General features: G+C 45.3%; 2 protein-coding genes across 6 annotated transcripts in view; one reads left to right on the plus strand and one right to left on the minus strand.

The window, feature by feature from the left end:
* Positions 1-582: 582 nt before the first annotated feature.
* Positions 583-21281, minus strand: DNAJC11 (DnaJ heat shock protein family (Hsp40) member C11). Of its 2 annotated transcripts, XM_074560714.1 has the most exons (16): positions 21129-21281; positions 17474-17603; positions 15225-15298; positions 13985-14086; positions 9395-9523; positions 8764-8886; positions 7501-7574; positions 6433-6622; positions 5959-6044; positions 5405-5521; positions 4270-4425; positions 3899-3968; positions 2965-3022; positions 2124-2266; positions 1517-1646; positions 583-843 (listed from the first exon to the last, which is right to left on the minus strand). In XM_074560714.1, exons 1-16 carry the CDS (start codon positions 21198-21200, stop codon positions 818-820), a joined length of 1680 nt encoding a protein of 559 aa, XP_074416815.1. In that variant the 5' UTR covers positions 21201-21281; the 3' UTR covers positions 583-817. The 2 variants fall into 2 exon arrangements, with proteins under 2 accessions (XP_074416815.1, XP_074416816.1); XM_074560715.1 differs by lacking the exon at positions 15225-15298 and having other exon boundaries at positions 21129-21227.
* Positions 21282-21316: 35 nt separating this feature from the next.
* CAMTA1 (calmodulin binding transcription activator 1) overlaps positions 21317-25904 on the plus strand; it is a 296378-nt gene continuing 291790 nt past the window's right edge. For all 4 annotated transcript variants that reach the window (XM_074560717.1, XM_074560719.1, XM_074560718.1 and 1 more), the window contains exons 1-2: positions 21317-21410; positions 25418-25511. In XM_074560717.1, coding sequence (XP_074416818.1) covers positions 25445-25511 — 67 coding nt within the window. In that variant the 5' untranslated portion in view covers positions 21317-21410; positions 25418-25444. The remainder of the gene's footprint in view (positions 21411-25417; positions 25512-25904) is intronic.

Below are 25904 nucleotides of genomic sequence, written 5' to 3' on the forward strand. Positions count from 1 at the left end.
CTAGAAATAAATTAGATGGGAAAAGACAGTTGCCTCATCAGAATCAAATGAAACGAACTGCTGTCCTTCTCCCCCATTTGCTTTCCTCTCTCCTTGAAAACCTTGATAGTACATGGTTCTAGGTTGCAGAAGAATTAATAAGACTATTAAACCCCACGTCCTTGTCTGGAATAGCAGTGTCTGAAGTGAGCAGCTGGATGGATTCATTCTGAAGAGGTCCGTGTTACTACAAAAGGCAAAGAACTTAATTCCAAACATACTTGTTCTTAACAAGTACATTTCAAATACAGATTTGAGATGGAAAACAATCTCTGTCCTCTTTCCAACAAAAGGATTTACACAGAGGCCTTCCAGGAGGTGGCCAGAGAACTTAACCTCTCCTCAGGAGCAGGAAAAGGTATGTTACCTACCCCAGGAAGGATGTTGAGAAGTGAGAACAGGTCTTCTTCCCTGCTCCGTGCAAGAAGATACGCATGAGACCGCACAAACGGACTGTGGCCAAATGGCAGCAGCAAAGACTGGGCTGCGTGGTGGGTGGTGCTCAGTGCCCGCTCGCACAACCTCAGCAGAAAGCACTGCGCATTCAGAGTCACGTTGCTTTATTGGTTACTGAGCCATAATTCAGAGAAGTATTGCCTTGGAGCCACCTGTAGAAGCAGGTTCTCTCACTTTGTCTCCTAACATAACTGGTAGGACACCACCTGCTATAGAAGAGTAAAAATAAAAACGTCTCTGTTCAAACTTGTAGCGTCCGGGGGAAGGTTTTGTAGTTTCCGTTGACCCAGGTACCGTAACAGAGGTGCAGACTCTCACCAGATTAGCCATCTGCATCGATTCTGTGAGCTGTCGGATGAGAACAAACGGATACATGCCACTTCTGTCAGATGAGACACATCACAGCTTGAACTTACCACCGCACCAGGGACAGAGAGGAACATTTCTGGCTGCTAATTAAACATGATTCATTTACACCTCCAACATACCTATGGAAACTTTACCAGTTGAATATGCTGCTTAGATTGAGCCAGGGAGCTGGTCTAGAGTGTAAACACGAGGTTTGTGCCCGTTAGCCAACTCCCCAGACCTACACGGGTACCAGTAAAACTTGTCACTAGCGGATTTCACAAAATTATTCTGGCAGAGAAAATGTTCTGGCAGATAGAGAAATGGGGATAAGGAATAAATCTGGCTCAGGCCTCCACCTCGCCTTCATACATTCAATTCAGTCCTCAAAGGGCAATCCAATGCTGGGAATTGCCCGGCAGGGACACCAGCAGCTGTGGGAGGCCTCTGCTTCTGCCTCCAGTTAGATACATAAGGTTAGATGGTATGAACAGCTGCAGTGGTGCTGCTGAGCTCTTTTAGGTCACACTCCAGAGGCATATCGTGGTCAGTCCATTTCAGTACTCCCAGTTCTGAACCCCAGAACCCCAGTTCTGTGCGCTTCACCACGCAGAGCTGAAGCAACCCTTTACTGGTTCCTGCAGGAAGCAGCAGGGCGGTCCTTGCTACTTACATTGCTTTGGTATCCTAAGGGCCTCATTGTCAGCCGACATCACCTGGTGCAGAACTCCTCGGAACTGATAAAGTACTTTCAAACTCTTCTCCTCACCCACGCAGGGGTCGTAGAAACCCGGCAGCCCAGCCTTGAACCAGAGAAGGACAGAATGAGCATCAGGGAATGAACTTTCACAGCTCTTCAACTGACCAAAAATATTTATTAGTGCCAGAACGAGGTGTCATTAAAAAAAGAGGAGTTTTGTTGCCAATGCGATGAGACAAGAAGCTCAGGAATTGCCTCCCCAGTAGCAAGTTCTAAATGCAGAAAAGAGTGAATCAGGGGGGTGGGAAGTTTCTAGGTACAGTCCCAGAGCCTCTAACACACAGTCACACGCTGCAAACACACAGACGCTGTTTCTTTGGCACTGGAAATGCCCAGAAAAACAGAAGTTCCTGGAGGTTCATAACACTTGGTATGTAAATGGCTTCTGTACATTGATCTGGAGTCACTAGCTTCACGCACGCTGGAGAAGTCCCCCAGTAGGACACCATACGGTTCATTCGAAATTCTGAGTCACTCATTTGAGCTCTCCAGTCGGGGCTTTGACAGAACAGCTACGTACCTTGGATGCCTCTGTAAGGATGAGTTTAGAGTCTTTCACCAAGCACTGCAGGGGCACCGTCACATCTATTACTTTCACCTTCTCATTCTTCCGGCTGTTGTCATTAACAAACTTCCCATACCAGGCGTTCACTACAATCAAACCTGCATTTCACAGGAAATCACAGATGTGATGAAAGGCTTCCCACCGACAGCTGGGCAGACACTGACAAAAAGACCATCCCTGCATTTTCTCTTGCTTTCAGCCGGGTGGTGAGAGTGACTTGTGTCTTGTATATTATTTTACCATTATTATTTTCCTTTTCTGTTACTGTTCTATTAAATTGTCTTTATCTCAACCCATGAGTTTTTATGAGGTTCTTTTTTTACCCTTTCCCCTCCTTCTCTCCCCGCTCTTCGGGGGCAGGGGGGACGGTGTGAGTGGGAGGCTGCGTGGTCCCAGTTGCTGGCTGGGGTTAAACCACAACAACGATCCGGGAGCAAGCTTTGTAAGCTAGAGACCAGTGAAACCTAAACTTCAGACTTCAACTTTGGCACATATTTACACACACACCTCTCTTTTGCGAGGAGGTGAATCCAGACTATTATCCTCAGCCTGTTGATCCACCTCACAGCATGTCCCACGATAATATTCAGGGGATCCCTACCAAGCTCAGGCACCACAAGCCAAATCATCATGGAACCTCCCCACTACACACACACCAGCAATTACACCCCGCTTCGTTAGGGGGGGAAATGAAGAAGTGATACCTTGCATTTCTCCCCATCAGCCCCCCAGCCTTTGCATTGTTGCTTCCTCTCTCCAAATTTATGGAGCAAGTAAACGGTGCTTTAATCTTTACCCATTCTGGCTTCCTCCGCTTCAATTATCCTCCGGACAGACTCTTGCATTAACCGGACCTGTCACAATACAAGGGGCAGAGCAAAAATCAAGCAGTGTCAGGTACTGTGTCCTGGTTTGAGGTAAAACAGAACCAATTTTCTGTTTTGTAATTTTACTTTTTAGCTGGGCCTCTTCTAACTGACTAGACTCGGAAACTAACAGCACGTTGTTGAGAAACTGTTCGCTCTCAGAGTGATAAGACCTGATTGTACCAAGGAATGGTATGCACAGAGGCTCTTGCTTAGACTTATTGCTATAACAACCAAGGTCAGCTAACTTCGCTGTTTGCCCCGTTGGAGGGTTGGAAGCGGAGAAGCGTAGAGGGGTCCCACCTGTGGGGAGGAGCAGACGGGACAGGTGACACAAAATTGACCCAACAGGGTATTCCATCCCATATGCATCACGCTCGGTATAAAAGCTGAGGGATCAAAAGGCCAACTCTCTCACTTCACTGGCCGACGTCTGAGGAGGACCCTGTCTGTTCGTCTACCTTTGATCCCAATCCGAGCACTCCTGACTCCAGATCCTGAATTCAGCTCCTGTCTGTCGCTTACTCCAGTCTGGGACTTTCCCTGTGCCTGCTGGTGATGCCATTGTCATCCTGGGAGCTGGATATGGTTTTGTATATATTGTATACTTTTTTTAATTTTATTATTATTTATTATTTCCTTATTTATTATTATTTTCATTAAAGTAGTTTAGTTCTTTTTCTAAACTTGTAAATCTCTTTATCTCTTCCTCTCCTCTCTTCGGAGAGAGGGGGAGGGAGGGCCATCTGTCATTCTGACTGGCCAATCCGGCCAAAACCACGACATACTGTGCCCAAAAGAGAAAAGCCCAGAGTGAAAACAGCTTCCTTTAACCAAGGGGGATTAGTTACGGGAAAGACTTACTGCAGCTTCAGCTTCCTGCTTCTTCTGAAGGATGTCGCTGGCTGTATTCTCCCTCTGCTTCTCCAGCTCTCTGGCACAGAGAAGTGAACATCACGTCAGGTCTACGCAGGGGATGGGATGCAGCCACAAAGTGGCAGGTGTCTTCTTACCCACCCCAATTACAGCTGACCCACAACCTCACACAAATGAGCTCAGTTTTAAGGTTTTTCCCCACCTTTCATGGTATTTCAGTAGGCTTCCAGACCTCAGTAGCACGGATGGTACAGTGAACCACGGTGCCTCAGCTGGTGCCTCAGCCTTTGCACCAGGCTCCCAGAAGCACCTCAGTGGGACTTCCCAGCTCTGAATTTAAAACAGTCTTGCCAGCTCACCTCTCCTTTTGTGCCCTGAGGTAGGGTTTGATGATTAGCCTGTGCATGGCAAAGTAGATAACTAGAGGTCCCACGGTGGCATAGAACACGGCACTGGGAAGCAGCTGATCTGTTAGGTGGACAGGGAAGAAGTAGGTCTGGCTAGCCCTATTCAACCTGGAACAAAAAAAGAACAGAGCGACAGGTGAGAGGAAATGCAGTGTTTAATGTGCTTGATTAAGTGCACTTAGCAGCAGTGTATGCTGCTGAACAACTGCTGAACCAAAGGAGAGATGAATGATGAGCTCACAAAGGTGAGAATCTGATAAAATGAAACAAGACAATGGTAAGACGGAGAGCTGACACCACCCACAGCCAGACTTTTATGTAGCAGACATCTCTTGTGAGAGTACCTGACCATTCTAAAGTGGTTTTTCAATCTTAAAAGAATTTATTTGGTCATTAATTTACCCAGGGAAAGGGACCAAAACCATCATAAAGAGAAAAAAAAATGCTTACAGAGAAGGTCTATGTTCACAACATTGGCATGTGCCTTCAAGGAAGGAGGACATTAATATTTTTCTGACGCTTATAAAATATTTATTTTAGAAAACATTAGTTTTCTTGGGACAGTGGTCTCTCTGGCACGCCCTCTGCTGGCACCAATTAAAAATGACTCCAGTATATGAACCCTTGAAGAGCTCTGTCCGCTTTGTGAACTGCATCTTATTAACAGTAGAATCACCTGTATTGGTTAACAATAACTCACTAATTCAATTATATTATTGTGTACAGTGTTATAAAAACGGAATGCAATTAAATACATTTCTATTAATAATATTTTCGGAAATCTTGCATCCACTTACCATAATACTGCAAACCTTACTTTAAGCTGTATTTTCAGAGTATTTTGATGCACACCCACATTAGTCCTGAAAGAGGTGACTCAGGCTCAGAGTAACACCAGCAGAAGGCACACATTGCTTCCGATGGGCACCACGTGCATTAGAGGTGGGGGCAGCTGCAACCTTTCATAGTGATATATCGATATACCTGTACTGCCCTAAGATTGGGACCTTCCCACCTGAATATTGGAAATAGAATAATGCAGGTTATAGCCAGCCTCTGCAATCTAGAGTTGTAATCTTGAACTGACTTGATTTTCAAAGACACTCCTTGGGGAACACCAACACTGACAGTGGCTCCTAAAATGCTGTGTCTGGAAATCTTCCTCTCTGCTCCGTACTCCACAATGGTCCCGAAGAAACCTGCCCTAGAACGACAGAACCAAATACTGGTAAGACAAGGAAGAGTCTTGAATTTCTCTTTACTGAATCCTGTAATTCCCCAACAAATAAAACACGGAAATACATCTGTGTGCAGCAGACGTCGGCTACTGGGAGATTCTACAAGATGAGATTAGGCTTTCCATCTTGTAAAATACTAAACAGGCTACAAGAACTTCTCATTTTCTTATTGGTGATGATATAAAGGTATCACACAGGTAATTTTAAGTCCCACTTATCCAAAGAGGCACACAGAGCTAAGCCTCCACAACATTCATTTCAGTGGTTACTAGACTTAATTAATGAAAAGCAGACTCCCAAAGACCACAGCAGCATTGGATTTGTGTGGAACCTGGAGGCCTAAGACAGCAGATACTAGATTCTCCAGGCCATGAGCAATGTGAATTTTCTCTTGCACACTTACTTGAGAGAACCTTTGACTCTAGTTTGATCTTCGTCCTGAAACTTATGCTGATAACTGACCATCATGAAAGAATGGGGGATTCCCAGCTGAAATACAAGAGGCACAAATGTATGAAAACGTACCCTTGGCCACCACTGAATGTTCCCCCAAATTTCCTTTCTTATCCTTTAAGTGGCACAGAAAACAGCAACGCATGCCACTTACTCGTCACAGCCTGCAATCTCTGCAGGCTGTGCTGTGCATCCTGACCCTAATCTGAGCTGATCCACATTAGATATCACAATGTTGGGTGAAAAGTGTTGTGCTCTGCCAAAAGCAGCTGGTTACCTACGTTACGTGTTCATATGAGACAGTACCAACTGCTGCATTATTCTCTAGTCCCAAGCCAAAACACCGCTGGGACAGAAAAACCGAGACACTTCTCTCCTATGGGATGGTATCACCGTCTCCTGCGTACAGCAAGAGGACTCTCACCTGTAACGCCACGGTGAAATGGCTGGTTTTTGTATCCCGGACAATACTAGTGTTCATGGCTGACTGGATGCCCCACCGCCACTGTAAGTAGCCCATCGTGTTCTTGTCGAGGTTGCGGGCGAGGACTGTGGTGAGGCCTGGGCGGACCCCACGGGATGAAAACTGCAGGGCACAGTTTGTAGTGATGAAACTAGGAGAAATAAGGAAATCATCAGCGATAAAACACAGGCTCCCAGATGGCCTCAGACTCCTCTTCACACACACTATCCTGCAAAGAGCATGACGTCTGAGGGTTTCAGGAAAAACTCCAAACTAATGTAGACTGTACTGACTACAGCTCTGCCCAGAAGTGCGGGCTCATGTCCTAGTTTATTGGTCTGTGCCATAATGCTGCAGCCAACGCAGCAGGCTGCCCTCCAGCCTTCACCCTTCTCGCCCGCGGCAGATAAAGTCCTGGTCTTCTGGAGAGGCAGAACACTTGGCTGCTAGAAGACAGCCCTGCTATTTAATAATCCTCAAGCATCAGCTCCAAAAACCAGCATTAAAGGATTCTACAGGGAACAAGACCCCAGTATAAGCTCTGAGGAATGGTATATTTACTAAGTTAGAAAATATAAAAAGAAGGAAGTCTACACTGGAACCTACGATGCTCTAACATATGTCTTCAATCACAACCCGAGACCTCTATTCATTTGTAAACAGACAGCATGCCAGTGGCAAATTTGGCATTACTTCCCTAAAATATGACATATCATCTCCTCTTTTGCTGTCAGAAACTGTGTCTCACACATGGAAGTCCCAGAAGAGCCGCAGATGCTGAGACTAAAACACCAGGGAGTTTATTTACGTGCTATACTTCACAATGATCAGACAGCACAATCTCTTGAGTTTTCCCTCATCATTAGTTTGCAGAAAGCCACTCACGTCATTCTGAATTGTATGATATTTTACAAACCATTGTGTATTTTATTTAATTATTTATTTAATTTATTTTATTTACCATAAATTCAAGCCGTTTCATTCCTTTGTGCAGAATATTAACCACTAGACCATTTTTCTAATATTTACCATCTTGGTGTAAGATTACGGAATATCTTCAGACCGAAGAGAGGTCCCTGAAGGTCTCCTGCTCCAAACTCCAGCTGTTTAAATGCACAATGCCAAATTGTTAGAAGAACACATCTTTTGCAACAGTGACAAAGTACTTCACCAGCATCACTGACATTACAGACATCTTACTCATCTGAGTAACATTCACCATGTATTTCAGCATCCTCTTTTCTGCAGGCTTTGCATTCAGAGTAAGAGGTGTCTCACCGAGTAGGGTCCTCACGAGTAAAACAACCGGTTTCGTAGTTCTACAGGCTGCTGCTCCTACAAGCACCTGCTCTGGCCGCTCCAGTGCAAACGGAGGAAACCCCTCCACTGCGGCAATGCTGCCACCAGCTCTGCTGCTGCACCACCTCAGCGGCTGCGAAACACGCCTGTTGCTTCAGCCACCAGCCCGGGTGACTTCCAGCACTGCTATTCAGTGTTTATCTGGTGCTGTTCAGTCTCATTAATGGAAGCAGTTCTTAGACCCGACTCTGTTCATGACAAAGCCCGCAAAAGCAGTTCCTACTACATCTGCATCTCCCAAGTTAGTTCATTACGTGGATTTTTTTAAACTTTTTTAGTCAACTGACACATGACAATATCCACAAGCTCCGCATTATCAATATTACAAAATCCTAATGCAAATCAAATGCCTCCAGCGTATGAATTCTCAAATGAGAGGAAAACTCACATTTCTCACAAGCTGAGGAAACAGGTTAGCAGCAGCTAGCATGCAAAAAGGAAGGTGCGGAAAGCAACCACCGGCCAGCTACAGCATCTCAACACCACCGGTCTAGTGAGGCTACTTAGGTCATAGCTCCTGGGAGCCAAACTATTTTCCCCCAGAACTTCTTCCCTTGTGAACAGAACAGTTTCTGAAGAGAAGGCAAACTACCACGCTGCCCACGGTGCACGCTCACAGCCTCCGGAAGGCACCTGGGAGGTGTCAGCGAAATTGCAAAGGCCCTGGAGACAACAAGTAACAATTCTGCCAGCGTAAGTGAAGTCCAAAATGCACAGCCAAATGGAAAGGGGAAACAACTAAGAAAAAAAAGGTTTGGCATTCTTTTTTTCCAAAATTCCTTTGAGAATTTCTTTTTTTACATTCTACAGAACATACAAAATAAGAGATGAAACAGAGCTGATATTCCCTAAAGAAAATAAACAGTGGGTAACGAATCCAAGCAGCCTGAAATAAAGTGGATATAAAAAATGTGTAACAGCTAGCACTCTTACCTCTCCCCATCCCTTGGCAGATGTCACTCGTCTCAGAGCAAGATTGATCGACCCACCTCCATTCCCGTTCTGGGTGGAAAGGTTACCAGACAGTATCGCTGTGTCTGTGGCAGTCAGTGGTGCCTGAAAAATTAATATATTGTTACCAATTATTCTGATCCCAACTCACACATTTAATGCATATTCTGCAAGGACATAATCACGATTGCAGAGTGTAAGCGCAGAGAGACAGGTAACACTCCAGTTGACTCCTCCCCATCCCCTAAGCCCAGGCCTTTGAACCAGACACTTGCTCTAAATTTTGTAGTCAAAGATCCAGTATGGCAAAAAGTGAGATATTTCTTACAGTACCAGATATTTGTGACATCTTTAATGTACCACCTTGAAGTCCTGACCCTGAGCAGCAAATCCATCTCACGTCTAGGTTAGAATTAGACTGTACACACGCTGTACAGTCAACACGCTGCCCTGCTGGAACTGAGCTTCCTCTTCCCACCCGTGCTGGTAATCGCCTCCTTCCATAAATCAAGACGAGAACCCCCTGAGCAGTGTCTCATTTTGGGTTGCTTTGCGCTGCAGCACCTCATTAGCTCGGGCGCTGCTCCACACCAGCAGCGTCTGCCCTCCTTACCTCAATGGACTGCGATATGTGCATTTTGTTTATCTCAATCTGGGGAAAGCTGCTCCCAGGCACATCTTCGTATTCTTCGTCGTAACGATCAAAGAGGTCAGTGGCATCTATTCCAACACTAATTGTTCCCTAAGGAATGACAAGTGAAAGAAGTACTTAGCATTAACAAACATCCAGCATTTATAGGCCAAATGGCTAAACCGTCCTTGTATACGATTACATTTTTAGAAAGTTTTTTCTTTTTCTGCAATTACCTTTTCCACTCTAAAACGCATTTCTTATGCATTCAAGACAAACAAAAATGAATGATTACAATATTCTAAACCAGCAATATAAATCATAAAATAAACTGGATAAAAGACAGTTTTTCAGCAGGAATGCAACTTGTAAGACTAGTAGGTAATTTTTCTATTGTGACACATTACAGAAGTATGTAGAACACTTTTACACAGCAGGTTTTTTCTTCCCCCACAACTGACTCTCCACAACTATTAAAAGTTTAAATAGTATATTCTAGAAATTTATTTTCTTCAATGGAACTTGGCCAGAAATCCTCTAAATGCTTTCTTCTTATGAGTTATCTGAAACAACTTAGTTTTGAGGCGCATCATGCATTTGCAACTGACCTCGTTGGTCAAAAACTTTGTTTTCTTTTTCTTAGTTTCTATTTTGTAATCAGAGGAAAAGCTTGACAAAGATAGACTTTTAGTCAGTGGTAAATATTTCCCTTCTCAGACTATAGAAAAACTTATTCCTACAAAAAACTAGGCCACAGCTAAATAGTCTGGGTACCTGCTGCTGTGCTCACTCAGACGGACTGCAAGAGTGGGTTTATTTGAAAAGGGCACAATTAGATCCTTGTCTGGGTCATATAACTTCCAGAGGCTTTGGAAACCTCCCCTATAGACCTATTAAGCAGTATTCCAGCTCACATAAAATGTACCAGTGGCAATAAAAACTCCTCCTCTGTGCACCAGCACAGAATGAACTCTGAGCAATTTGTATAAATAAACTCAATAGCCTGGTAGGTACAAAAACCACTCAGAGTCCAAGTACGGATGGAATAATTTCTTATTTCAATCCGAATGAGCGCTCTTCCTTGCTCACTCCACTCGAATCAAATGCTGAACCACAAACATAGGGAGAATCGCAGAGTTTGTCAGGACTCAAAACTTCTCTCTGGTTTGGCTCCCAACTATTTATTTGCTGTGGAGATTCCCAGCCTCTTCTCAATGTTTATTTTCTGATTCCTTACACGGCAAAAATTGGATAAATATTTTAACACAAGAAGGTGTGATTATTTCCAGGAGCACTCTGGGCCAGGGGCTGTGCCCCAGCTGTTCACAGATGACTCTGGAAGGCTGGAGAATTTCAAAGCGGTCACGCTCATCCTTCTGTTTGTGGCAGCACCAAGGATGAGCTCCTGCCCTTTATGCAGAAGGCTACTTTTCAGGAACCATCTGCAAAGTCACCTTCAAGCGACCTGCTCTCCAGACGTGACAGCTTCTTCGGTTTCAGTCCTCTCCTACGTTGTGCTCTTCCTTGAAACAAGGCCAAAATAGGAGTGAAGCGAGGCAAGACCGCCAACCGCCGGGAAGCGGCGCAGCCCTGTGCTGCTCTCCAGCCCTCGGGAGACATGGAGTAGAACAGCCAAAGAGAAACAGAAAATGCCAACTCCACTCAATGAAATTCCAGCAAATGCACTCCAGAGTGGATGATAAAATATGTCTAAATACAGGTGAGCATTTATTTTAACAAGAGAGAGAACTATTTCCATTTTTCCCTGATGCTCTTCAAGGAAGCGTAAAACCCAAGATCCTTCGTAACAGAGACAGGATGGAAAGAAAGGCTTTCCACGTGGAGCGCCACAGTCAGCACAGAACCTTTGCCAGACTGCAACTTTAATTTCCAAGTTAAACATTTTTAAACAAGGGATATCATGCTGAGTAATAAGCGTGCTGAATTTGAATGGCAAGAAGACAGAAAATTGTGTGTTTTCAACTCAGACTGGAATATAAGTGGCAGTAAAGTTTTTTCAAGAATTTGCACTAAAAAAACCACACTAAAAACCATCTTACTGTACTACGGTCATACCACAATGCTCGTACTCTTTGTAAAGATGCAACAAGGTCCACACACACTCCTGAAATCTTTCAATCGTACTCAAAATCTTATGACTTTCTTTTTCACATCTACGGATTTTAAAACAAATATCCCTCCCAATAAAAAAAGGAAAACGCCTGAACCTATCCATGAAAATCCACAAGACCCATTACGAGGAAAAGGGCGTCTCTGTCCCTCCCTGGCTCCTCGGCGGATCTTCTATTCAGCGGCCTCTCGCTGAAGGGAGCGGTGGACTCCGCGCATTTTACCTCCCGCCGAGCAGGTGAAGTCACCCTCAGAGGTCTATAGATCCTGGCAAGGAAACTGGCTCAGGCGCGAACACAGGAAAAGCAGCAGATGGTAAAGTTAAAAATATTCCCAGAGAATGACAGCACCACCTATGCCACCGGATAATAGAGGGGACCGCGCTGCTCCCCACGCCCCATCGGCCACCTGCTCAGACCCTTGGAAATGAGAAAGCCCTCCCCAAAGAGCGAGCAGCAGGGAAAAGGCTGCGAAGCGAAGCTCTGAAGCCAGTGGCGCACGCACGCAACACGTTGCAAAGCACAGGGAACGGCACTGCAAACCATCAGAGTTGTTATCTGGGGTCATCTTTTAAAATCACCTTTATTTGCCATCCTGCAAATACAAACCAGACTTCACTGACAGAATAAAGAGGTGTGCCAGAGAAGAATATACTCCCTCCTCGTTTTTCTTCCTAGCGATTTACCTTCTGGAAGGTGACATATGGAAGCTGTGCAAGACTAAGCCTTCAGGGACCTGCATTTCTTAGATGTTGACCTTCCACAGCAGGAAAATAACAGGATTTAATTTCTCCTAACAGGAAGCTGTTCTTCTCAAATCAAGTAATGAACTTTTCAACCCTTCTGCATGTCTTTGAAAGCAAAAACAAAGCTCTAAAAGCAAATAATAGACTCAATTCGAAACCTGCCAAATTGCCTACATCTGGTTATTGCTCAACATTTCTGGTGAAAATGCTTTATTTTGCTGGAACTGTTTTATAGAACTAACAAAATGTTGGAAATTTTAAAATAACTTGTGTTCGTGTATGAAATGATCACAGCTGCGCTACCTAATTCCACAGGAACACTGCCTGGAGAGACATTTCTATAGGCTGCCAGTCAGCAATTGCTGTAAACACCCAGATGGCTAATTTTATCACAGGACACAGGCTGAGGCTCACAATGCAGCTCTGCTTTTTACTGCTCGCAGCCACGGCGAGGCGCCCAGATAAAATGTCAAATTCCTAAAGTCACAGAGAAGCACGAGGTGGAGATAACCATGCCCTTCTCCGAGAACACCCTTCTGACCCCGGTCACCCTCGTCTCCAGCAGAGACAGTTCCACTTGCCTGTTTTGTGGCATCCAGAAATCCCTCCTGTTGTCAGCTGACACTCGTGCTTATTTACCCTCCCAGTACAAACAAGTTCTTAGTATCTGTGCGCTATCCACAACAGCCTGGTGATCTGATAGATACAGGTAAACTAAAGTACAAATACATTTGGTAAGCGTAGATGCAGCTCTTGGATAACGTTATTCACTGCACAAGAACCACGATTTTTGTGACTCAACAAGCTTTGGAACCTCACTCAGTGCCAATCCGGACAAAACCTGGGTTTGCCTAGCATACTTATCAAGCCAAGAGCCAGCAAGGCCATTCGCCTTCTCAACTACCGGAGTACTCCAGTTGCAGCAGGTGACAGAGGAAGCAGCGGTGCGTCGTCATTTCCACCTCTCCCTGCCATCCCAACGCTACCACAAGAACATCATCCCCAACACGGTATTCTTGATCAGCTCTGAAGAGCCAAGACTCAGCTGCGAGGTGGGTCGTTTACTGTCAGTTTATGGCTGCTCAGACAGACTGAGAGATGGGAACCGAATACTCGATGATCCTCCTCCTGAGCACGCAATTGAGCTTTCCTACAACAGACACTAACTGTGGAACTGGCAAGACCCCAATCCTGTTCAGGTTGATTTTGCTCGCTGTGCTGCAGCCGGAAGAGTTCTGCTACCCAGCTGGTTTGGTACCTGCCTCACATTTTTCATTGGTTTCGAAGCTGCGTTTGAATATCTCCCCACATTGTTGTGACATTACAGCAGTGTCGAAGGGAAAACCTGTCAGGTAACCGCAGGGAGTTTCATTTTATTTGGAATACTTGGAAAGAGATCATAAACATTTCAGTGTTAGGTCTGTTTCCTTGAAATTGCTGAAAGAGATATTTTGCTCCTACATGTTTCAGCATAAAAAAAGAGAGAACTTTCAACAGAGGATTACTGGTCAAAGAATTAGCAGCTTTCCCTACATCATCCAGACAAACTGCATATTCAAAATAGGAACAGTAACTCATTAAGCGTTAAATACCTAAGGGGCTATTTACCATGGCCCTTCATCTAGGCTCATCACACCTTGCGTATTCGTAATAACTTACAGATTCACTCTTGAGACCGGGATGAAGTCTTTGCTTACCTTTGGATTAGTTCGCTGCTGCAGTCTTCTCTCTTCCCTCTCTCTCTGCAAACGCTCAAATTCTTCCCTGATTTCCGCTGGAGTTCTCTTCCTTTCCACAACCTGCTCAAAAAGAAATTAAAACCAAAAGATTACCGGAAAGAGGATGTTCAGGGTATTGCACTGCTGATGGGACGGTGGCCCACTGACCTGGTACGCACTAACACGTTGGCCCTGCTGCTGCTGTAAGCCACGCTGCACGAATTTCTATACTCAAGAGTTTGGACGCAAACACCTGGGCCGGATCAAATGGCAGGCATGAGAGAAAACCCCATGCTTTTAGAGCAGGGAAAATGGTCTTGTTATTTCTATGCCCTTGACAAAACCAGGGCAAGTAGCTCTCAGACCACGAGTACAAGATACTGCAGCAAGAGCTATACATTAACTTCTCTACTAGGCGCAGACACGAAAAGGAAAACAACTGAAAGTGCCTGGCCTGAAGTAAACTGATTAAGCAAGAGTTTTGTGATTTTAGGCTATGCTGATTCCCATCTGTTTACCTTACATGTCTCAGGGAAACAGGCATGGCTCTTGGTATGGATAGAAAGGATTGGGCTTTTCAAAATCAGATCACGTCTGTCACAAGCAGCTCAAAAATGTCTGTTACGTGCTGCTACTGCTCCACATTTCTTGCTACTAACTTGGTACTGACCTGACCCAATACAACGTGATTCTCCAGGAAGCAGCATAGTGCAATCAACTAAGACTGGCAGAGGCTAGCAAGGGGACTTAACAGGAAAGCCATGAATGGGCAAGTTCTCTTTGAAAGCCCATAAAAACTGAACAAAGAAAAAAACACCAACCCCAAAAAGCAGAGAAAGGAAAAGTAATTTCAAACTCAGAGGCTAGTTGATGCTGAAAAAAAAGTTTCAGATGAAAAAGATGAGACTAGATGGACAATAACGACGCATTTGTCTCAGACAAAGATGTTGCCTGTCACGGTAATATCCTATTAGGGAACTCTGAATGTCAGGTTTATTGTTCTCTTGTCAAGTAAAAAACCTAAGTATTCTCTGAAAATCCATCATGGTGTTTCAGCAGGGACAAAGAGAGACAGAAATAACTAAACAAGGATGCCTTCAAACAAACAAACAGGCGTTTATTACCATCAAGGTGTCAGTGCAGCTCGATACAACCAGAATGTCAGATAAATGTGGGTTTAGTCAATTCCACAGGCCATAACGCGCTAAATTTCTCTCACCTCCCATCCTTCCATTTCCAGTCCTCTCCTCCCATATATGTCATAGATGGCTCTGGTCTGTGGATCACTAAGCACTGCAAGTTGAATCAAAAGAGAGGAGAGAACTCAGTTTTTGGTCTTCTCCTCGCATTTCAGACCAACACACTAGTCTTATTTGGAATTCAAGCCCAGATCCTGGAAACACGTTGTTCTACAGTTGCACCCAATTTTTTCATTAACTCCCTTTAACCTTTTCACATGCTGTATTAACCGGACACACTGACTTTCCCCCCCAGCAAATTCCTTTTTTTTTTTTTCTCTTACTTCTAAAATCAAAAAGTGAAAAGAACAGAAAAGAGGCATGCAGACTAACTGAATATGCAGCAGGATTTTTTAGTATTGCTGTCTTTGACTGAAGGGTGACATAACTCTCTAACCATCAATGGGATTATTAGCAATCCAGCGACAGCAGTCCCTGGAAACCTTCTGAGCAGGAAGGACACCTACCCTTGTCTCTTCGGTGCTTCCCTCCCTGCCCCGCATCCGCCTCACCATCCCCATCCACTGACCCTTTCCCACCCAGTCCAAACTTGTGGGACATTCCAAGCACCAACAAAGCAATTTCTGTGAGGCAGTTCAGGCCTTGCCAAACATCAACTACAGGGTAATTGCAAAATTGCATGTAGAATTTTAATCTCCCAAAAAGTCACCCAATGCAACGGAGAAAATAGAATACACCAGGAGACTGCAGAACAGTTACTTTGGAAAAAGACTGCACATAGAATTAAGAAGACTCTCTAAAATGTAAGGCATATTTGAATGCATAATCCCTCATACCATACCCTTCCTTAAAAAAAAAATAAAAAATCATCAGTATTTTTCCCACAGGGTTCCAGGATCAGCTTTATCATTATCACGTATTTCTTTTGACTGTGGAGGAACTGATGAGTCTCCAAGGAGCTGGGTGTGTCTATTAAGGCACAAAGAGGCTTACACTGGTAATTGAGCTTTGATTTGAACTACTCGATTATTGAACTTGCTAAATGTCACAGGCAGATACTACTTTTTATAAATTCTGATAAAGTAAATCTTTTGTTGTGTGATATTAAGAGACGGAATAGGAGGGGGAGAAAATAGGCAGGAGGTGGGGTAGCTTATTTTCAAAATGTCAAAATTTTTGCTTGCAAAATATTACGCTCACATTCGGTACTAAACGAGCCACAATTTACATATACATTGCAACACAGAGCCAAGCAAAGCCATGGAATTCAAAGGGAAAGCTGACTTTAGTGTAAGACCTACTCACCACATTAAAATGACATTATTGAAGCATCCTGAGTTTTTATTCCCCATGTCATCAATGTAAGACCTTCACTGTTCTCCCCAGCAAAAGCTTCCATATGTCCTAACGCCTAACTAGGGACAACGTAAAAGACACTACCCACACTCAAGTCCAACTGGAAGAAACAAATGCTTATTCAGAAAACATGAGAATAAGAAAAAAAATTTAGCTCATCTTTGAGGTTTAACAGAGGAATATTTATTCATCATTTTGCTTTAGTTTCTCTTTAGGCTACAGGACCAGGTACCCAGTTTGCTGCACCAGTTTTTTTAATGCAGAAGAATCCTAGCAGCTTCCAATCCGTTTGCATTCTAGGTGCCTCTTATCACACTTCCAAAACGCTGCAAGCTAATTCTAACAAATCACTTTCTTGTGCCTCAGCTACACTATGTATTACCTATGGTGACACCAGGATTTAGCTAAATGTTGGCTTAATTCAGAATATTTTAAAAGGTCTTCAGCATCCTTGGATGAGAAAAAAAACTCAAACCACTATGAATCCATTGTCTTTATCTCAGTCTTAGCATATGGAAGAACTTGCTGAAAAACAACAGAGACTGCAACCAGGTAACAGAGAACAGAAACTCAGGATGCATCAGTTCAAAAGTAAAATATGAATTTGTCTTTCTGTTTTTCAGTCTTCAGTCTCTTATGGGAGAGTCTTTTCAGAAGTAAGGGAAGTAGCGAAAAGATTATTTACAGCATGCAGGAAATAAGACAGAAACTCCACATCTTGATCATTGCAGAATTTATGCTGCATTGCTCCTCTGATTTACAGGACAGAAAGGAAAGAAAGCATCACTAAGTATCGGCAAATTTAATTATTACTTTGTAATAATATATATCCTCTTCAAAAGGCAGGAAGAGACAGCTCTCCTCCTAGAAAACCCCTGAAAACAGTTTCTGCAAACTTCAGACTTCTACTGACCTTCATAAGCTTGGTGAACAAGGTTAAAGAGCCGCTCAGCTTGCGTTTTGAGCTCTGGGTCTCTGTGCTTGTCTGGATGGTACAGCATACACAGCCGGCGGTAGGCAGCTTTTAGCTCTTCCTGAGAGGCCTGTGAAAAGCAGTAAAAACAAATTAAAGTACAGCCAATGCTATTTTAAAAAGACCATTCCCAAGATCAGCCCTAAAAGAGATGTCCATCAGCTATTACACTACACTATTTTTACTTACACAAAATCAAGAATGGACTTTTGTTTCATTACAGAAGTTAATAAAGTGTTCAATTATGCACACCGGTATTATCCACGCTATTTATAGGGCAACAAGTGACAGCAACAGCTCATCAGTGTATACCTAGGTATAAAAAGTTAAGTAAAAAACCCCAACAAAACACACACCCAAACAATCTGCGTCCATACATTATTTTTGTTAGGCAACTACCGTCTCCTCAATTCAATGCAGAAAAGCTAGGAAAAATAAAGTCACCTCAGGATAAAAACCACTTAAATCCATCAAATTCTACTTGTATTTCAATCTTAAACTCCCAAGTAAATACTATAACTATCAAAAAGCAGAGACTTGCCACAGGGGTAAAGGTACGTAATGCAAAGCTACAGTTTAACATTCGCCCCTCACTGCCGTGCTCCCCAGCACCCCGCTTCCGCACAGCGAGGGCTCTCTGCTGTGCTGGGAGGCAGGAACGCGCATCGTCTGCCTGCAAAAACACACTGACCTGCAGCAGATGGATAACCAGAAGAACAGCGTGTCAATAAATGCATGAAGAAAAAAAAAAAAAATAGCCCTTTTCTTTACCACAACCCCTCTGGAACTCTAGACGGCACCTGGCCTTGTTCCAAAAACACGTGGTGGAAACAGATTTGGGATGGCTCTTTCAGAATCAATGGAATAAAAACCCCACTCCTTCCATTACTATCTCTCAGGAGACAACCTCACGGCAATATTATTTTTTGACGCTGTAGAGCCCTGGTAACTTCCCGTTCCTAACCTCATTCCTGCAAGAGTCCTTACACTGCAGCAGCTGCCTACTCCTTGGAGGCCGGTTAACACCTAGTTAGAAGTGCAGCGGCCAAAATCAACCAGACTGTCCCCGAAAGGCACAGGGAGCACACAGTGGTGCAGAGCACCAACCGGCCCAGGCAAGAATCGGTTCCCGGGGCGCAGGGAGCAGGGTGCCGCCTCTCTGCACCTGGAGAAATATGCAGGGTAAAATAACTGAAACAACACGAGGGAACCTGCTGGCCTCCTCCAAGCAAATGCCGGACCTGTTGTCACAGCCCGGGGTTACAGCGGACAGGAATGCAACACCAGCAAGCGAGAAAGGGGCATCCAGAAAATGACTTTCAATAACAGAATTTAAAGACACAACTGCCGGTTACCCTTAATGCTCTTCAGTGACTGAAACTTCCACAGTTTCCAAGCTTTCGCCATGGAAATAAAGGCCCTGAAAGTTAGTTTCTTAAAGTAACATCTTTTCCCAACTTGTGGTAACGAAAGTCTGGGTTTTTGTCGAAGAAATGCATTTGTGTACCGCAGCAAGAAAACGGTTCGATTTTGAGGATAGCTTAGAATAAACGTTTTGTCTGCCCATGTGTACTATTCCGTGTAACGTTTCGCAGTGATACAGCAAAAGGGGACCTGCTAAATTTGCTGGCCCCAAGAAGGCAAAGGCAGCTACTGATTAGCTCTTTTGTTTTACTGCCTTGTGCTTTCTCGGACATCGAATTTAAACTCGACTGAGAAGGCAGGGGAACATATAGGTCTAAAATGGCATTCTTTAATCAAATTAATGATAAATGGCTTAATGTGCTATTGATTATATAATAGAAATGAGCAGTTTCATTTTTCATAAATGCCATGTTCAATAAAATGTTAGATTGGGCCTTTCATCATCATTGAATAGCCCGGGTCATTGGTTCAATATTTCATGAGCAATAGCCTCTTAGAAACTGCTAAAGAAATACTGACATCATTTCAAGTTGCAATGAAATACATAAGTCAGTAATAATCATATGTAAGTTACATTTTTATTACCAAAATTCCAGGCAAAATTAAAAGGTGTCCCGTCTCCCTTTTTGGGGTTTAAATGGCTTCATTTAACGTCTCACACATGCCACCACATTTTTAATGGATTGAAATCGATAAAAGATTAAACATCTATATACACGCACACACGAAAATCACTGCTCGTCGGGCTGACTCTCCTCATCGGGTCTGCAAAGTCCAGTGGTTAACTATTATTTTAAGCTCAGCTGCCACATCACACGAAGCTGGCTCAGCACACAGAAATGCGAGTTCACTGCATTCCACTGCTACGCAGGATAGTACTACTGAATTTAATTAGCAAGCCATAATTAACAAAGCAACTACTACTCTCAGTCGGAATTACTCCCTCAAAGACCATTTTAACTCAGTTTCCAGCTCCCTGCTGTATCAAACCTGAATTTCCTGGTCTCTAGTGAAGAACTGAAAGCCTGGCTAAGTTAACTATTAAGCCTTCGCTGTTAATCTCCCAAGCACTCGCAATGTGTGTGCGGTTCCTGCCTCTTTCTTTTAACCTCTTACATCTGCACACCGCTGGCATTCGGGAGGGTGAACTACACAAGCTGTCGAGTGACCTAAAAGCACGGCCCATTGGCTTGCAACGAGACTCAGGCTTGAGTTGCACAGAAATTTTTCCAAAAAGAGCAAACTTTACTGCATGGCAATAGAGAGTCGTGCAAACAGAGCTACTGTCACACATTTTTCCTCCACAAGTGCAGAAGATTTCCACAAAAGAGACACAGGAGACCGTCATGGAGACCACAGGTGCTGACATCAACTCCAAAGAGAATTTTTTCAAAGCCATCCGGATTGAACTGCATCCAAGCCTTGAGCTCCTGTTATACGCAGTAGTAGGAGCTCAGTAAGGGCTTCTTCAGCTCAAATTGTTAACATGTAGGCCAACGTGCTCAAATACATAAATCTGTTTATATATATATATGCACATATATATAGTATAGAATCACAGAATCATTTAGGTTGGTAGGTGTGTATATATATTGGTTGATCGATCTATATATATCGCTATTGCATTTGAGGAAACAAACTACAGCACAGCTATACATTCAGATCTTTGTTGATTTGCCTAATTATTACCATAAAAGAAGTAGTTGCCTCCCATTAAGTTCCAAACTGTTCCAGTGCAACAAAACTGCATCAATTAACACCAACCTATTCTTAAAAACGAAATCGAGGACAGAGGTGTTTTGCAAAAAAACGTGTGCGTTGCCGATTTGGAAACATTTGGAGAGTCCACGCAGCGCCCATGAGGAGGAGGACGAGCCCGCAGCCGGGGAGACGAGAACGTTACACGCGTGGGTGGGGGTGAGTCTCAGACCGAGCTCCGAGAGCCCCGAGCGGGGAGAATTCCCTCAGACCCCCCCGCCCGGCCCCCGCCGCCCCCTTCCCGCCGCCGAGCCCCCGCTCCCGGGCAGCGCCCGCCTCACCCCGGCCCGAGGACGCTCCCGCCCGCCGGGCCCCGCAGCGCTCGCGGCCCGGCCCGCCCCGCCGGGCACCGGGGTCACGGCCCTCCCGGCCCCGCCGCTCGGCCCCGCCGCCGCCGCCGCCGCGTGCCCACCTCCCGCCGCACGTTGAGCAGCGCATAGTAGTCCTCGTTGTCCGGCACCTCCTCCCCCAAGGCCGCCGCCATCTTTCCGACCTCTCACCCCGCGCGGCCGGGCGTGCCGGCGCCGCCAGAGCGGGCGCGAGGCGCGGCGCCCTCCGCTGCCGCGCCCCCTAGCGGCCCGGCGGGCCGAACCCCCGCGCGGTGCGCGCGCGGCGGGGCCCTCTGCGCAGGCGCGGGCAGGCTCCGCCCCAGGGAGCCGTGAGGAGAGGCGGGCGGCGCGTGCGGGATGCCGCGGTGAGTGCTCGGCTCGGACCGGCTCGCTCCGGTCCGCCTCAGGGGTCCACGCGGGGCTGCCGGCCCCGGCCCCGGCCCCGGCCCCGGCCCCGTCTCTCCCGCCGCCGCAGTCGCCTCGGCCCGGAGGGGACCGGCGGCGGCTGCGGCAGGGCCGGCCCGGCCCGGCCCGGCCCGGCCTGGCCTGGCCCGGCCCCGCCCCGGGCGGGCAGGGTCCCCGTCCGCCCCACTCCGGGGTAAGCGGAGGAGAGGAGTCGCCGCCGCTCCGCGGCCGAGCTCGTCCTTCCCGGCGGGCACGCTCGCAGCGGAGCCCGGCGCCGGGCGGTTCCGGGTTACGGTGACACTGCGGCCCAGAACTGGCTGTCTCTTACCTGTATTATTTATGGGACCAGTAGTCGCATATGTTGTCCTGAGTTCTCTTGCCTGGCATAACAAGAGGATCGTTTCCAAGCCATTCTGTGACTAAAGTGCCTTTATTTCAGGCGTAGCTCCTGGCTCTTACGAGGTTGAGCTGCAGAGGTTACCTGAGAAAGGTTGCAGCCTGTTACAGCGCGGTATCGTGAGGTCAGATCTTCTGACTCGCACAGAGTGCGAAGGCGAGCAAAAGATTATCTCAGCAGCGTCAAACCTGCTGGCACAGAGCAGCTAGCACGGAGCAGACCGTGGCTAAACCTTGTTCTCATTTGTCATCAGTATATATTTGGAGCAGTTTTCTTGAGGTCAATAGAGCTGCTTTGGCTTTTCACCACAGGGCCGACAATATGGCCCTAGAGGAAGTGCCCCAAAGTGTGGGGAGCAGACAGGCTTTCTGGTCTGTGCTTAACCTGTGCCTTGTTGTAAAGCATGCTGGCGGACAGACTGAGTGTCGGTGTTACTGCTGTGATAAAGTGGCCAGGATTAAAGTAAGGCCTTTCCTGCTCATGGTTAGATTTTCCCCAGTGACTGGACCTGATGTTTGTGTAGGGGGTGCTGGAGTGATTTTAGAGGACTGCTGTCCTCAAAGAGGAGCTTTTGAAAGACCGCTCATTGGCACAAGTACAGTCTAGCATGAAGCCAAAACTATGTTTTCCCATTCCAAAGCTAAGCTAATCTGTTTTGGATTTTATCTTCACATAACTTTTTTTTGTAAACAGGAATGTTTTAATATTTAATAAGTTTTTTCTGATCCAAAGGTAGTTAACAAGGAAGTATTGATCGTGTTACAGAAGTTCCTCTGCGCTCGTAGTGAGATGCAATGCTTGGAACAAGAGGTCCACAAAGACTTGCTTTCTGAGAAGCAGAAACGGGTGTGTTGTACAGGGAATCGCCTGGCAGCATGCTTTTCCTGAATGAACCCACCTGCTAGACTCGTGTTTTTCCACGTGGTTTAGGAGTCATTGAGCCTGTGCAAAAATGCAAAGAAGACTTGAGTTCTGAGGATGTCAGTTACTGTGGCAACGCTATTTCTCATGGATTTTGGTCCTGTCGTAATTGTGTTCTTTTTCTAACGTGGTTTGGGAGTTGCGTGGTCCTCGGGGACATTAGTGGCAGAGTTACTGGGAATCCTTTCCTGTACCGGATTGATCTAACACTTTCCTAAAAGACACAGCTGCTCGTTGCCGGCTCTGGCCACTGTTCTGCATGCATCACAGATGATTCAGGGGAATTTTTTGGGAACAGTCCACAGATGTCACATCTTGGCACGGTCATATAGGAAGAGAGAAATATGGCTTTAGGGAGCTAAATATGAACTGTGCTTTCTAAGCATGTAGAGAAGCTCTTTAAAACCCTAATTTATAACAGAGGAAATGTAACACCTATGGCAAAAAGCAATTTTGGGGGAAAAAAAAGAAAAAAAGGAAAGTACGTGTTCGTGCTTTACTGACTTGCCAATTTTTGGTTCAGAGTGCAGTGTTCCTCTTGCCCGCATCGCCACTTGCAGATTCCTGACACTGCACAAGAAAGCAGATCAGAAATTAGATCCTGGGTTTAGTCATCCTGTGTGCTGTCAGACAGGTGATGCTCTCTGCTCCAGTGTGTGTAGCGTCCTCCTTTTTTGAACTGTGAGAAGCCTTACTAGTGTCCTCATGCAGCTCCGGTGTTTTCCAGAGGTCACAGCCTACTTGTACTTCTCCTCAGACCTAATTGGTTGGGTTCCTTCTTAGAGTGGACCATTTGATCCATGGAAATACAAGAAACTCTCAGTGTTAGTTGTTTGTTTTTTGTTTTGGTTTTTTTTTTTTTCCTAAGCTTTAATATCCTAGATTTTTTATAGAAAGAAAAGAAACTATGTGCTCTGTTTAAAAGACATTGAGCCCACACCCGGAAAGGGAGTTGAGCGTAATGATCCTGAACGTCACCGTTCTTAGCGTAAGGTGTTGAGTTCATAAATGCGGGTTAGACGCTTGTTCTGCGCAAGCAGTGGGTAGCGGAATGTGCTTGAAAAGGTTTTCAGGAGGGTCCCTCAGGAGGACTTTGGCGGCCTCTCTGGTCATGTTGGAAGGGTGCATCTGAAGTGCCAGCGTTTCCGAGCTTAGGCACCAGTGAGCAGTGCTGCATGGTGAAAAAGGGGCAGCGAACTGTCAATGTCCCTGTCTGGAAAATTGGGTTTGGAGCTAAAAGTTCTTTCTTAAGCCAAGGGAAACATCCGTGCTTGTGTTTCTCTGGGGTGCTAGTGACTCCTCTACAAGGTGCAGAGCTGTTCCAGAATTGATTCACTTCTGCTGCTTTAGAGCCAGAGATTCCTTCTATCTACTGAATCTTTCATCAAAGCTAGCGGGCTGGATGGGGAACCATCTTCCCAAGTCTGGGGAGGGTGGTAAGTGACTGTGAGGAGGCCTTGTTTAGCAGATTTTCTTAGTAACTGGAATCATGTAGTCATCGCTGGAAAATTGCCCCTGCACAAAGTGTTTTTGCTAATATTAACTTTAGTTCCATCTCAGCTCAATGGAGGGAAAAACTAGAAAGTGCCATAAATTCAGCCGAGCTTGTCAAAGCTGTCAAATTACCACCTGATAAAGCTCCTGCCTCCTAATGATTACAGCCATCAGCCGGAGAGGAAATGTATGCCGATGGGGCTTTCCAGCGACAGCACCAGGGTTCAACATTGTTAGACTTTTAATGTAGTGTCATCTGGGGGCTCTTTGGCTTCAGTGGAGGGTGAAGCTCTGAGCAGAGTTATTTCTTTAAACAAAAAAAAAAATTAAAAAATCCAAGGATGTAGACTAGCATACTACCCCTCTCTTATCAGCCAGATTAATGCTGACTACTAAATTTTAGTAAAGGTCTTCTTTGGTCCCATTTGTTAGTATTAGGAGTCCATGGAGATAATGTGTTATCGCGTATAAAAGATGCTATTGATTTTCTGTTACTGTTGTCCTGAAATGTGCACAGTGTGTCTATGGAGTAGTGACAATCCTCCATCACTAGCTTTATGGGAAAAGAATGGTTATTGAATCTCTTCCCATAAAATATAATCTCTTTCTCTCTTCCAGAATTTGCCAGCCCCTGTGGGAGTCCCTCGTGTTATCTCTTTGAGAAAATTGATTTTTTTTGTCTCCGCTTTGTACACTTGTGTTTAGTTTTATTTTTAATTTGGCTCATGTGACATGAAATGAAGGCTTCCCTAACGTTAAGTGTGCTTTCTCAGTGTTGTATTGCTTCTTTTTCATATAGGTTAACACTTTCAGAATGTTCTGAAATAAAATAAAGGTATTTGCTCGGTGCAAGCCTCTCTTGTTGCTGGGAATTTTTTTACTCTGGGTGAGTCATTGCCCTGCTGTTTATTTCCAGGCAGGTCTGAGATACTGACAGCTTTTCAGCTGCTTACAGGTAAATTCAGGGTAAGTTTCTAGAGTCAACACAGGCTGATTGATTTCGGATGGATGACACTGTAGCAGAGAACGCAACTTGCAGTACTGTCTGCTCAAGGAGCAATGGTCTTTGAACTTGAGCAGTGGTAAAAATACTCTGTCAAATTTGTCCTTTCCTCTGTGTGGCAAATGACTGACGATGGGACTTTTTCCTTTCAGGGAGGAAACAGCAACATGAATTCCTAGATGATGAGTAGGATGCCAAAGCCAGAGATGACAGTGCTCTTGAAGAAATGCTGGGTAGAACAAAAAGGTAAAAGGAACAGCTAATTGAGTCCATTTTGGAGCCTGTGGGACTTCGTGTGGTACCTTCCCTCGTGAGGCGAATGGCACTCCCCCTCAAACCATAGCTGAGTTTTCTGAATTCCCTCCTCCTCCATTTTGCATGAAGTCCCAGTGACGCCTCTCACTCCTGACCTGCTCTTTCTATGCTTAGGTCTTCCCCAAAGCTGCACTGTTCTGTTCCTAAACCCCCTGTGAGGCTTGTACTTTTGAATGTGTCCTAGCATGCACATGCTTGCAGGTCTAGCAGCCTTCTCCTCCTGACCTGCAGCTCACTGCCACGTTAGTCTAGCAATCATAGCAGGTTGTCTGCTGCCGTGTTTTGTGGTGAGAGCAAAAAGAGAAATAAGAGATGAACTCAACC

This window comes from Larus michahellis, chromosome 16 (genome assembly GCF_964199755.1).
Source record: "Larus michahellis chromosome 16, bLarMic1.1, whole genome shotgun sequence".
Classification (NCBI taxonomy): domain Eukaryota; kingdom Metazoa; phylum Chordata; class Aves; order Charadriiformes; family Laridae; genus Larus; species Larus michahellis.

Bases quoted from the DNA above. Each gene is read 5' to 3' on its own strand.
- DNAJC11 (XM_074560714.1), bottom strand. From the start codon at position 21,200: ATGGCGGCGGCCTTGGGGGAGGAGGTGCCGGACAACGAGGACTACTAT. The intron at 8,887-9,394 runs GTAAGGAGGGCA...TTAATTTTTCAG, and splicing joins ACATATCGCAGTCCATTGAG to GCACCACTGACTGCCACAGA. The intron at 4,426-5,404 runs GTCAGTTCAAGA...TTTTTGTTCCAG, and splicing joins GGAGTGTCTTTGAAAATCAA to GTTGAATAGGGCTAGCCAGA.